The sequence below is a fragment of the Betta splendens genome, chromosome 24 (genome assembly GCF_900634795.4).
Source record: "Betta splendens chromosome 24, fBetSpl5.4, whole genome shotgun sequence".
Classification (NCBI taxonomy): domain Eukaryota; kingdom Metazoa; phylum Chordata; class Actinopteri; order Anabantiformes; family Osphronemidae; genus Betta; species Betta splendens.
Window position 1 is genome coordinate 7031737 of NC_040901.2, and position 14306 is coordinate 7046042.

Sequence of the window (14306 nt, forward strand, 5' to 3'; positions counted from 1 at the left end):
ACACGCAAAGTAACACCTAGAGCATTGTGAAGCCCAACAGTGAACACTACTGGCCGACACGTGTTACAACAACCTCCAAGTCACAAATTTTACAGCTGTAAAATATAAATTGCACACAAACACACACCGACTGTGACCAGCATGTGCATTATCGCGAAATATGTCACGCTAACAATATTGTTGTAACATAATTATTATAGTTTTGTGAGTAACACACAATAATAAAACACAAAACGAAGCGGAACCGAATTTTCCGTTGTGTCTCGGGAATGTTTTGGCTGTTGTACAGCAGCGTCCGACGGCGCTTTCAACTGCCTGTTAGCATTTAGCTTGTTACAGCTTTGTCTGTACTGGCAAACACAATAAGGAGTAACCCCATAGATTTGTGTGATGGTAGAGTAAAAATTAGCACGTTTATGTTGCAAATATGGCGCTCACAATGGAATCTCAACTCCAGAACATCTTTGAAGATGTTGTGGTAATTGAAAGTCTTTAAAAACTGTTTTTTATAGCTAACAGTTATTAGCATTCAGACGACAGCATTCACTGATATCAAACATTACTAGACTGTTTTTAATTTTAATTAACGTTGAAATATTTATTGGCTTGCATGGTATTTAGAAAGGCTATTCAAGTTTTCGTTTTCAACCAATTGCGAACAGTTACTTTCACATACTCTGACACACAGTTTATTTATAAAGCATTTTACTTGCCATAAGGAAAAGAGCGACAGGCAGTCACACCGCTGATATTTGTCACTACCAGATGCTGTATATTGTACCCGATTAACGTTTGAAGTCAGTGTGCACACATGCGGCTAAACAGATACGTGTTATTACCTTTATTATCCCCAGGTCGACAAAATAAAACACTAAATGAAGGTAAGGGGCTAAATAGTGTTTTGTCTTCCACATAATAATAAGCTTTACTTTCTTCTTCCTCTCAGAAAACGGAGATGATAGAAGAGGCCTTTGCTGGGTAAGATGGCTCTAAACACATATATACTTACTGGGCTGTTATTTAAATGAATGATGCTCAGGTTCAGGAAGGTATTATTATGGGTTATCTTTTCATTTTCGTATAAGTATATGTCAAAAGGCATTAAAGTGTGTATTTTGCAGTAAGGAATTTTATTTTCACTGGCTGTCACTGGGTTTGTGTTCTAGGATGTTTATGGACACTCCAGAGGATGAGAGGACTAAACTGATCAGTTGTCTTGGAGCCTTCAGACAATATTGGGGAACACTACCACAGGTGTCTATTCAAGGCGAGCTCACATACACAGTGAGGTGATTGGCTACGATGCTTAAATCTGCTTATGTTTCCTAATGCAGGAGTCTCATGAGCAGTGTGTACAGTGGATAGTTCGGTTCACGCACGGCCAGCACAGTCCCAAAAGAATCTCCTTCCTGTATGACTGCCTAGGTATGGCTGTGGAGACCAGCCTGTTACCACCCAGGTACCCACACAGCTGCTGCAAAAAGCAGCACTCACTCATTTTTCACTGCTACCTCTTAGTTATTTAATTAATATAAATCAGTAGCTTTTAATCTGGTTAAAGTTGTGAGATAATTTCCACATTTTGTGCTGGCATTCTTGTCTGGTATAGATGTTTTGTCTGAATCATCTCTTTAATGAATCCTTTGTCTGTTCGTAGGATGGTGTGTGGCGCTCTGATAAGCTCTGATAGTTTGGAGTGGGAAAGGACACAGTTGTGGGCACTAACATTCAGACTTATTCGCAAGATCATTGGAGGGGTGGACTACAAGGTCTTTGACACAGACACATGCAGCTGATGACAGTCAATTCATTAATAGCGCTGTAATGCATTAAAAAGCAGGACTGGAATCATAATACAAAAGTCCAGGATCGTGTGTGTTCCAGAATCAACTGATTTATAGTTTGAGTCACAGTGTATGTTGATATGTTTCAGGGGGTTCGGGACCTGTTGAAAGCTGTTTTAGATAAAATTCAGACAGTTCCTACTGTTGTCAGCTCAGCTATTCTCCAACAACTTCTAGCCGCCAGAGAGGTGCGTGTCTTTTTGCCTTAATTGTATTAAATGTAATTAGTTACATTTTGTACTATTTCTGTATGTTTTCGGTTTATTCAGCTGTTTTCCATGTTCTTGTTTGGGTGTATTTTAGGTAGTGGAGTATATCCTGGACAGAAATGCCTGTCTTCTGCCGGCCTACTTTGCAGTCACTGAAATCAGAAAACTTTATCCAGAGGGTCAGTTGGCACACTGGGTAAGTGTGTCTTTAGAGTCTGTATGTTTGCAGTTGTGTTGTCATAAACCTATACAATCCTTTCTTATGCTGCATCTCTTTATGTGTAGCTTCTAGGTAGCTTGATATCAGACTTTGTGGACAGTTTCAGACCCACAGCCAGAATCAACTCAATTTGTGGTAAGACACACAAAAAGCTGTAGTTCCAGGATGAAATCTTTGTGTCCAACAGTGAGTGTAACACAAGTATATAATGCAATTCCACAGGACGATGCAGCCTGCTACCCGTGGTCAACAATAGTGGGGCCATCTGTAACTCCTGGAAGCTAGACCCCACCACTCTCCGCTTCCCTCTGAGGGGCATGTTGCCCTTTGACAAGGTAACGTGTACATACTCGGAACGCTTTACTGATATGTGCAGATGTTCCCACACATGCATAATGATGTGTTGCTCTCCTTATATTAAGGATCTCTTTGAGCCCCAGACGGGCTTACTGCGCTATGTACTGGAACAGCCGTACTCAAGGGAGATGGTCTGCAACATGCTAGGACTCAACAAACAGGTAGAACAACCACTTCTGCTTTTGCTCCTTGGTCCCCTGCTGTCATCATTTGTCCCTTTCAGCCCCCCCCCCCCTTTCTGCAGAACCTCTCCCATCTGTTCCTCTCTTCATTATAATCCTTTACCCTATCTGTTCACCTCTTCTGTTTCTGTTTCTGTTCATTCTTACCTGGATCTTTTTTTAACTTCTCCATTCAATGCTCTTCTCCCTCTAGCCCTTGCCCTCCATTGTTCCCTGATAACACACAGCTGTATAAGACCATGTGTAAAGCAAGCCAATGCTGTGAGCTTGACCCATGATGCACTGGTGTTAGTTTGCCCTGTTGGGTTCATGCAGTTTCAACTCAGCCATTCTCCGTGAACTGAGCTCAGCCATAGAAGCTTGTGTTAACATGTCCAGGCAGGTTGTCCCTAACACAAAGCAATAACTTTCACTTTAATATGTTGTTGGTTAGTTGTTTTTTCACTTAAAGCATGAGCCAATAACCCAGACTTCTGTTTTTATGTCTAAATTGGCTGAGTTGATACTAACTGTGCTGAACAGACAGTGAACAACCTAGCTCCTTAGTCACCACTTTTCTCTGTCTCTCCCTCCCTCTTTGTTTGTTTCTTTCTTTTTTCTCTGGTTGTGTATTGGTTTTGTCTGTCTCTCTGCCATGCGCTCTCTAGACTCTGAACATTGCCCAGGTATGTTATTGTTCCTCTTCCTGGTCACCTGACTTACCAACTAACCAGCCTGCTGGATGCTCAGCTTTTCAGGCATGCTGACGTTGTAGAAGTGGGTGGAAAATGGACTCAAAAAAGTTGAAACGGAGCAGAGAAATGCTACAGAGCTTGAACTGGCCTCAGCAGGGCATCACAGGCATAAACGTGGCAGAAGGAGACAAATGTGGCCAAACATAGAGGCAGATGAATGTGCTGAAGGGTGACAATCGATTGATTAACCATGGAGTTTGAATTTGACCTGCACATTTATGTCTATATTTAATACAGATGAACAAGTACCAATGAGAAATAGTGGCTGAAGCCACACAATTTTGTTAAGGCATCGTAACTTCCACATATGGGCCATGTTAAGATTTTTCTATGTTTTCTTGATTAAAGCAAAGGCTGATGGTAGTTTGTGTTCCAGATTGAGTTTTTATACTAGGATGATGTGTGAGGGTTAAGATTAGTGAGCTCACACGCTGATCTGAAGCATGTCTGACTTGAAACCCTGCTGCTGACACTTCAGGTCCTGCTGCACTGCATGTGTGGATGTAGTCGACTCTTCGCCTGTTAGAGGTCGTCTCATTGTCTGACTTCATGCTGCTTCTTCTTTTGTATTGCTGATTTGGGCAAAGTGACACTGTTTTAGGCACACTGTGCTCTTTAGATGATCAGCTTTACTTCATTATTGGGTAAAGCTAAGAAATGAATCAAGACTAAATGAACTACAATTTCCAGAGAGCAGCAGTAGATGGGTTTATGTCATACAACTGAGCAACCTGCTCAGTGAATTAAGACCAATTGTTGAAGCTTTAACTCCTTTGATTAAAGATGAGGTTGCTTTTTAAATTATCAGCTTAGCATCTGATGAATGGTTGAAGTGCATGTGCACAGATGTCTCAAATAACAGAAGACATGATGCTTGTCGTTAAACACCTTGTGGTCAGTGTTTTGCCCAGGTCGGCTGAGGGGTGATTCTGATTGGCTGTCTGACTGGGTGATGTTCACAGTTAATGAATAGCAGCAATAAAAGGCTGCAGTTGTTTGGTTTGGTGTACATTTGAGAGGTTAATGTCATGTTTATGGACTAGAATGACGTTACCTAGTGTGTTGGTGTGTGATACGTGGGAGTATGGGTCACTTGTTGGTTGGATAGGTAGAACCTTGATGGAAACCTTCCCTCCTCTCCACCTCTCTTGCCTTCTCTCTCGTTTTGTGTGTTTGTGCGTGCATGCGTGTGGGTGTTTGAGGACAGGGGAAGAGAAGCGACGATCCTCCTCACGGTTACGCTTCTCCTTCTTTCCAAACACACCACTTCCCCACCTTTCCACACCTGCATGCAGGACCTCGCTGCGATATTTAATTTGATTTGGTGTCCATGGTGTCCTTGTGCTGTGCTGTGTCATATCAGTGCTCTGTGCTGTGCGGTGTCCTGGTTGTGTGAACAGAAGCCAGTTAAGGCCTACAGTGCAGATTCTCACTCCTACTTTGTTACTAGAGAGCGTTTTAATTCAGTGAAATGTCTGCACAGCCATCTACATGACAATCTGACTCCAGCCCACGCAGAAGATTGCACTTGGCTCACATGAAGTGTTTTCAACTCTTAAAGGTGCAGTGTAAAAGATTTCGGTAAGCTATGGATGGAAATGTAACATCTTCATCAGAAGAGACAGACAAAACCAAACCCTACAGTGTGGCAACAGTAAGAGTAGTTGTCTCATTTCCATCTGAAGTAACATAATTGCTTGACATATTGCTACTTAATGTGGCCGTCAGGCATTTGGAGAGAGAGAGGGGTCGAGGGCGTGGAGACGTTCACGTTCAGTTCGTGGTGATAAACCGTAACCTCACAGCTACACGTCACTAAATTTTCACACTGCACCTTTTTTAACCTGCCTTTCTATCATTATGGGAATCCACTGTCTCACAGTGTCTTCTGCCATTTTTCAGACTGTTGCCTCACATCCCTCCTTTTTCTCCTCCTGTCTTTCCTTCTTTACTTTTTACTCTTTTTACACTGCATTACTCGTTTGGTTAGCTAAAGATTGAGGTTATTGCAGACAAAGAGCTTTAAATATTCATTTGTATTATGAGTTCTCTGAAAACCTCCATTGTGATTGTTTTACTCACTCACCATAAATCCCTTTCTATAAGCTGCAACTTTCTGTGTACACTGGAGCTGTAGAGAACTAATGACGAAATTTAATGCAATGAGGAAGTGTCCTGGATCGATTAGGCTTTTACTTTGTTATAACTCCAGGAGCACCAATAGAAAAAAAGAAAGATGCACAGAGTGGGAGGTGATGCAGGCCTGCATGAAGGGGATGGGGAACTGTTTGATTGTTTAATTTCCAACGATTACCTTAAAATGTTGTATGTGAAATGTTTTAATGGTGATCTTCTTGTCATCCTTTTTCTCCCTCTGCCTTTTTTCTTTCATCTGCCCTTCTCTCCCTCTGTCTCTCGTGTTATTCTCACCCTCCTTTTGTTCTCCGTCTCTTTCCGTCCTTGGATGCCTTTTTCTTCCATATCCCTGTTTAACCTCCTCTCTCTCCTGCCCCCTGTTTTCCTCCTCCTTTAACACTCCCCACCTCCCCTGTCAGCAAAAGCAGCGATGCCCGGTGCTGGAGGAGCAGCTGGTGGACCTGGTGGTGTACGCGATGGAGCGATCGGAGACTGAGGAAAAGTTTGACACAGATATCGGAGGAACCAGCCAGCTGCTGTGGCAGCATCTCTCCTCCCAGCTCATCTTCTTTGTGTTGTTTCAGTTCGCAAGCTTCCCACACATGGTGCTGTCATTACACCAAAAGGTAATGAAGAAAATAGAGGGTGCAGGATTGCATTATGATTGCTTGCATCCTTGCTTCACTAATAAAGAATATTGTACACTGTTGATAGTGTAAATGGATTTAATAGGCACTTTGGGTGATTTTTCTTTTGCAGCTTGCAGGTCGAGGTCTTATCAAAGGGAGAGACCACCTAATGTGGGTCCTGCTCCAGTTCATATCGGGAAGCATTCAGAAGAATGCCCTAGCCGACTTCCTGCCTGTCATGAAGCTCTTTGACCTGCTTTACCCTGAAAAAGAGGTGTGAATGACCATTAGTGTTAGATTGCTTTCTTTTTCAGATGTTTGAGATATTCAATGTCGTAGAAGAGTTGATTTTGTTTTTCCTTGTACTTTGACACTAATTTCACTGAATTTGTGTTTTCCCTCTGTCTTCAGTGCATCCCTGTTCCCGACATCAACAAACCCCAGTCGACTCATTCTTTTGCTATGACCTGCATTTGGATCCACCTGAATCGCAAAGCTCAGAGTGACAACTCCAAACTACAGATACCAATACCACACTCTCTGAAATTGCACCACGAGTACGCATCTCTAGATACTGGAGCATGAAATATGTTATTTACGCTCTGTTAAGTTTGAGCTAATGCAAGGCCCCCGCTCTCCTGCCTCGTAGGTTTCTCCAACAGTCACTGCGTAGTAAGACCCTGGGTATGTCTGACTATAAGATCGCCCTGCTGTGTAACGCCTACAGCACCAACTCAGAATGCTTCACCTTGCCTATGGGCGTCCTGGTAGAGACGATCTATGGCAACGGATCTATGAGGATCAACCTGCCCGGCATCAACTGTGTGGCATCAGGGTCTGTCACCCCTCTGCCGATGAACCTGCTGGATTCACTCACAGTACATGCAAAGATGAGGTATGGTTACCTTTACATTAACATGGGCACACAGATATTGTTGTTATCCTTACCCTCACTGTGCTGTCCGTCTGCCTGTTTGTCCAGTCTGATCCACAGCATTGCCACCCGTGTTATAAAATTGGCCCATGCTAAGTCCAGTGTTGCTCTGGCTCCTGCCCTGGTGGAAACATACAGCAGACTGTTGGTCTACATGGAGATCGAGTCACTGGGCATCAAAGGATTCATCAGTGAGTACATTTGATTGATTGGAATATGTCCCGTGTGCTTCTGAGCATAAGTTAGAAGAGACAGAGTAGAACATGAATTTTTCTTGACGTCCTCATGCTGTCATTTCAGGCCAGTTGTTGCCCAATGTGTTCAAGTCTCACGCGTGGGGCATCCTGCATACGTTGCTGGAGATGTTCAGCTACAGGATGCATCACATTCAGCCGCACTACAGAGTCCAGCTGCTCAGTCATCTGCACAGTCTGGCTGCTGTTCCTCAGACCAACCAGAATCAGCTGCATCTTTGGTAACAGGAACACACACACACACACACACACACACACACACACACACACACACACACACACACACACACACACACACATACATTTAAAAAGAGTGATTACACCAAAGGTCCCATTGCACATCTCAGTGGAGATCCTACTGTGTCTCACGTTCTCCAGTGTTGAGAGCACAGCTCTGCGGCTCATCACAGCGTTGGGGAGTTCAGAGGTGCAGCCGCAGTTCACCCGCTTCCTCAACGACCCCAAGACGATTCTCTCAGCCGAATCAGAGGAACTAAATCGAGCCCTTATCCTCACCTTGGCCAGAGCCACACACGTCACTGGTACCGGTCACTTTCTCACTCTCGCTTCTTATAAGTAATACAGGTTGTCTAACTGACTGACTCGCATGCCTCAGTTCACCAAATTATCTCCAATATATTTATTTAAGTGTCAACAGCTTGTTTGTATGTGTGCAGACTTTTTCACAGGATCAGACTCCATCCAAGGGACTTGGTGTAAGGACATTCTGCAGACCATCATGACCTTCACGCCTCATAATTGGGCTTCACACACACTATCCTGCTTCCCTCCTCCACTACAGGTATAGGTTATGTTACATGACAGTGACACACTTAGTTATGTTCTTCACTTCAGATTCCTCGTGACCTAATGACTCCCATCTCATTCCATTTCATCAACAGGCGTTCTTCAAGCAGAACAATGTTCCTCAGGAGTCACGTTTCAACCTGAAGAAGAACGTAGAAGAGGAGTACAGGAAGTGGAAGTCGATGGCTAATGAGAACGACATCATTACCCACTTCTCCATGCAGGGCTCACCCCCTCTGTTCCTCTGTCTACTGTGGAAGATGCTGCTGGAGACAGACCAGATCAACCAGATTGGCTATAGGTGGATTTTAATTTGTGTATTCTATAAATAAACATTGTTCTGTGCCTTAGTTAAAGTTCACTTAGCTGTAGCTGACTTTGGTTTCCTCAGGGTCTTGGACCGTATCGGCGCTCGAGCGCTGGTGGCTCATGTGCGCACATTTGCCGATTTTCTGGTCTATGAGTTCTCGACCTCAGCTGGAGGACAACAGCTCAACAAGTGCATTGAAATACTCAATGATATGGTTTGGAAATACAATATAGTCACTCTGGACAGACTCATTCTGTGTCTGGTAAGAACAATAATACTGAGAAATAACTTGTTTACAATGCGTTGGTGTCTTTAAATATGTCAGGCTCCATATGTGTTCTCTGCCTTCAGGCCATGCGTAGCCATGAAGGGAACGAGGCTCAGGTGTGTTACTTCATAATCCAGCTGCTGCTGCTGAAGCCCAACGACTTCAGGAACCGAGTCAATGATTTTGTGAAGGAGAACGCCCCCGAGCACTGGCTGCAGAGCGACTGGCACAATAAGCACATGAGCTACCACAAGGTACATGACGCAAACAAGACAAATGTGGTTACATTAAGGTCAGATCAGATTTAAAGAAAAAAAAACAAAGCTAATGTAAAAGTTTGTTGTCATCTTTCTAGAAATACCCAGAGAAGCTGTACTTTGAGGGTCTTGCAGAACAAGTCAACCCTCCCATGCAGCTCCAGTCTCAGTACTTGCCAATCTACTTTGGCAATGTGTGCCTGCGCTTCCTGCCCGTCTTTGACATTGTCATCCACCGTTTCCTGGAGCTTCTTCCTGTCTCCAAGTCTCTGGAAACGCTGCTGGATCATCTGGGAGGACTTTACAAGTTCCATGGTGACTAAGCACGTCTGTGGATTAACTAGGCTTAACCATGAGTTAAAAGAGCAACAGTATTAAACATTTGGTTTGAAGGAGAGGGATAAACCAAATGTGTTCACTGTGTTTTTGCAGACCGGCCAGTCACCTACCTGTACAACACACTTCACTACTACGAGCGGCATCTGAGAGACAGAACAAACCTAAAGAGAAAACTGGTGCACGCCATCATGTCGTCTCTAAAGGTCAGTGTGAAACATGCAAACAAGTCAGTAATGATGATGTCATCATTCATTAAAACACTACATTTACGTTTGTCTTAGGACAACCGAACCCCCGGTTGGTGCCTGAGTGAAACCTATCTGAAGTTTGGCATGAATCCCAGAGAGGACAACGTCTGGATCCCCGATGACACCTACTACTGCAAGCTGATCGGACGCCTGGTGGATAATATCTTTATAAATGTCAGCCAGTGGCTGGTCCCTCACTAACAGAATTACAATGGGCCTCTGGTGTTACATGAATAATATCTACCTCGGTGCTGAAACAACTAATCTCACTTAATGTCTCGTTGAAGAGAAAGAGTATTTGTTTGTATCAGAGGTAATTTAGTTTTATTTTATTGAGCTACACATTGTGGTTGTTAGAACGACGTGCCCTATAAATAACATAGGATATGTCTAAGTGGCTAATGGATAGATGTTATACCCAGAGAGCAGGCAGGTAATAAGCACAAGCTCCCTCTCACTAATAACTCGGTCTCCACTCCAGTCACACTTTCTCACCTTAACTCTTTGCCACCGATGGCGGGGAAGTCACCCGGTCCGTTCCCCAACTGTGACTGGAGATTTAACGAGTTCCCCAACCCGGCGGCCCACGCCCTGCACGTCACCTGTGTCGAGCTGATGGCTCTGGCAGTACCCGGAAAAGACGTGGGCAACGCTCTGCTCAATGTGGTTTTGAAGAGGTATGAGGGAAAAACTGCATGGATTCTTTCATTTTTGCATGAAGCCTAATATTGTCTGTCAAATATCAATTAGTGTCTTTGTTTTCCTTCCATCTTTTAGCCAGCCCCTGGTTCCCAGAGAAAATATCACAGCATGGATGAATGCCATTGGACTTGTGATCACTGCACTGCCTGTAAGATTATTCACAAACTCACTCCAACTAGACTCTACTCTGCTAAATCCTCCCATTTGTTCACTGAGACCACTCCCTTTCTCCTCCGTTAGGAACCCTACTGGATCGTTCTCCACGACCGCATCGTGTCTGTGATCGGCTCTGCGACCCTGACGTCCGAGATGGAGTGGGCAGGTTACCCCTTCGCCCTGCTGGACTTCACCGCCTGCCACCAGAGCTACAGCGAGATGAACTGCAGTTACGTGCTGGCGCTGGCGCACGCCGTCTGGCATCACTCGTCTATCGGGCAGCTGTCCCTGATTCCCAAGTATGGACCATTTTACACAGCTTTTTAGCCCATGTCTCCTCGCTCATAATCATTAACACACATTGGTGCCTGTGTAGATTCCTGTCAGAGACCCTGAAGCCCATCGTCCAGACGGAGTTCCAGTTGCTCTATGTGTATCATCTGGTGGGGCCGTTCCTGCAGCGCTTCCAGCAGGAGAGGACGCGGTGCATGTTGGAGGTGATTAAACTAGACCTGCATTTGCTTGTTAAGTTGTGCGTTGTCAGGTTAGTCTCATTTCTCCTGGGCTTGTATATTTAGATTGGTGTGGCCTTCTATGAGATGCTCCAGGCTGTGGACCAGCACTGCCAGCATCTCAGCTACATGGACCCCATCTGCGACTTCCTCTATCACATCAAATACATGTACACTGGAGACAGTGTGAAGGAACAGGTCTGGCACTTTTAGATTATTATAATTGTCCAATTCAGTCTAAAGTGTTAACCTTCTCCATTCATTCCTATTTCTCTCCTCTAGGTGGAGAAAATCATCATGACTCTGCGTCCGGCCATGAAGCTGCGTCTGCGCTTCATCACACACAAGATCGAGACGTCGTCAGTCGTCGCCGCTGCCTCTTCCTCCACCCCTCAGCCCGCTCCCCCGTCCCTCTCCTCGTCCGCTGCAGCTGCGTCGCCCTCCTCCTCACAGCACACACACAACCCCATGTAGGCAGACTGGATAAACACTGTCGTGCATTTGTTTTTTTGTGATTCCCAGATTGAACATTCAGGAACAAAAACCCTGGCGAGCTGCCTGTTTGTTCTGGGCTTGAGTCCTGAAACACAAAAAACCCCACATTACACATTAAACAGCCTGCAGCCCTGTTTAATCATTGACATGAATTCAGAAGAGCTGATTTAGTTACAGAGAATCATGACGTGAACAATCTTTAAGCATTGAAACGACTCCTATCAAGAAACTCAAGAAACACATGCACTCTTTTTTTTACCAATGTCTATTAGTTTTCAGTGTAACCTCATTTTTATACTGTACAATAATATGGCTTCATTAAAATATTTTGCTATTCTTGTTTCAACTTCTACTCCTTTTCATAAAGACAGGGGGACCAGTGTGAATATCACACAGGCTCATCTCTGAGCGAGGTGCAGGTGGGCTGGGACTTAGACGACCCAGTTTTGGATAAAGGTGCTAAAATCACTCCTTCAACTGAATGCAGCATTGATGCCTTTCACCAGTAGAGGGAGCCCCAGCACTTGTAAGTGTGTCTCCAGCGTTATCAGGACATTAGCTGTCCTATTGGCCCCATTAGAGTTTACTCTTTGTCTCCGCCAGATGATATTAGAAACAACATTGAACAAAAATCCATTAAAACTGGTGGAAAGCTCAGCTTGAGCCAAGAACACTTGGCGGCGAGTTAGTTAAATCTGGGATTTTTGCCACTTGACAGTTGGCAATAAAACTAATGCTGAAAGGGAGTTGTGTCCAAATCCTCAGGGCATATTTGTTGGGTCAGTAAATCAAATTATAATTAAACTGGTGCCTTCGGGTGCGGGTGCACGCTGGAAACTCTGAAGCGTTCAAGATGCTTTGCAGGCTATTCAAATCCTAAGACTGTGAGGGAATTCAGTGCAAACATTACTATTAATGGCCAAATATCCCACGCCGCCTGCTCCACGGCGATCTTCTATGTTGCAGCACGTTTCCTCATCCTTGCTGCTGCTGATGACCTACAGTATAACCGCCCCCACCGGTGATGATCGCACATAGCCCCCTGCTGCTCCCCTGCACTAAGGTGACAAGGTAAAGCACTAGGGATCTGTACAGTGTTTAAACACAATCAGTCATTAAGCTGGGTGAACTATAGATAGAACAGGTGAACTGGTACTGCTGGTATCGCACCCAGTTGCGCCGGCGGCGTCCTCTGGACGACCACCGTCCCCACCGCGCGCTTCATACAGAGCAGCGACACGAATCAGGCCCCTGCTCCATCACTCTTACTTATCCACTTTCAATTACATTAGAGCTTCACCAGGTCAGCGCTAACCGAATTACATGAACGTTATGTGAAGCTGTTAATCACATTAGAGACTTGGGCATCTCTTGTGACTTTCATGCGATGACAGTGCAGAATTCAACACTTAGTCGTCCTGGGTGGCATCAAAGGAGCAGCGGCTTCAAGTAGAGAAATATTGATTTTTTTAAGGTTAATATAATTATTCCTCTTCATTAAAGTTTAATGTTCACTAGGTCAACCGTCGCAACTAACGACATGCTCTCTGGGTGTTTAGTCATTCTGCTCAGTCTCTCTCTCTCTGTATGTACATGAGTCATTGGATGATTTCTCTATAAGACCCTGTTCAGATGTAGGTCAGTGCATGTGCTGTTGCACCTGTGGCTCCTAATATAATGTGGCAACATGCGCCTGTGGGATGTGAACACACAAGGAAGATTCAAAATCACAACATGCTTGAATGAAGCTGTTGTTTTATGCGTGTTTGCATTGTGTGGGAAGCTCAGCTTTGAAGTATATAAAGCCGGTGAGTGTGAAGCTAAAATATCAGCTACTGAATTACATCTGCTTCATTCCTGTAATTTAAACCTCGTTCGATCTATTGCTCAAGTATCCATGCGACTTGAGAGCATGTTTTGCATCACAGACCACTGACTTCGCTGCCTATTGTCTCTCAGACTGACTTCATAGCAGCATTTTATACCTGTAACCAGCAAATTTATGGTACGTTTGCAGACACTTTAATGGGTTTATCGATAGCAGCGTCTGTCGGCAGGTGAGGTTCTGCCTGAAATATCACAGCAAGGATTGGCTGCATCGACTCACAGACGCGTAGCCATTATTTATGTTACCCCTAGACAATGATCCTCCCAGAAAACCTGGGTCTCAGATCACAGGGAGGTTCAATATGGTTTTAAAGAGCAAACCTAAAGGAAATGATGAAGATTATTAATCAAATAAAATTCAAGCAGACAAAAAGAAACACACGGAAGCTCGTAAACAAATTTGCCTCCTTCCTTCACTTTCAATTATTATTAAATGAGAGGCAAATGCACACACATGCACAGCCTTTCATGTCCTCATCTGGGGTTGCTATGGTAACCGTGTGCATCGGGCGGGCGAGCGCGTCCCTGCCGTTGGCTCGTCTCTCCGAGTTGAAGTATATGAGTGCACGTATGCGAGGTGATCTCCTGACCCCGTCCTATCGCTGTGGATCTCGTCTGACAGACTCACCCCCGCGACGAGAAGCAGAGAGACGGGAGGAGCTACGGGGAAATGTACGCGGCACCTCGTCCACGCTGGAAACAGGAGCCGTGGATGGGCTTCATCCCCATGCACTGTTGACAATAATCAGGTCAGAGAGGAAGCAATTACTGACTTAATTATCATTTACCACTTGGTGATTAATATTATTGTGGAGCCCAGACACAG

At 44.6% G+C, this 14306-nt stretch overlaps 1 protein-coding gene across 2 annotated transcripts; it reads left to right on the forward strand.

Moving 5' to 3' along the window:
* The first annotated feature begins 303 nt into the window (after positions 1-303).
* med23 (mediator complex subunit 23) lies at positions 304-11939 on the forward strand. 2 transcript variants are annotated; one of them, XM_029141527.2, is made up of 31 exons: positions 304-478; positions 947-978; positions 1167-1254; positions 1335-1459; positions 1658-1769; positions 1934-2032; positions 2148-2249; positions 2339-2408; positions 2496-2608; positions 2696-2791; positions 3460-3477; positions 6102-6308; positions 6442-6585; positions 6723-6868; positions 6961-7206; positions 7294-7436; positions 7546-7720; positions 7878-8041; positions 8177-8301; positions 8402-8607; positions 8698-8878; positions 8968-9138; positions 9240-9456; positions 9574-9683; positions 9762-9888; positions 10240-10405; positions 10506-10578; positions 10671-10885; positions 10963-11083; positions 11165-11296; positions 11381-11939. In XM_029141527.2, the coding sequence occupies exons 1-31, from the start codon at positions 428-430 to the stop codon at positions 11570-11572; spliced, it is 4167 nt and encodes a 1388-aa protein (XP_028997360.1). In that variant the 5' UTR covers positions 304-427; the 3' UTR covers positions 11573-11939. The 2 variants fall into 2 exon arrangements, with proteins under 2 accessions (XP_028997360.1, XP_028997361.1); XM_029141528.2 differs by lacking the exon at positions 3460-3477.
* Positions 11940-14306: the final 2367 nt, after the last annotated feature.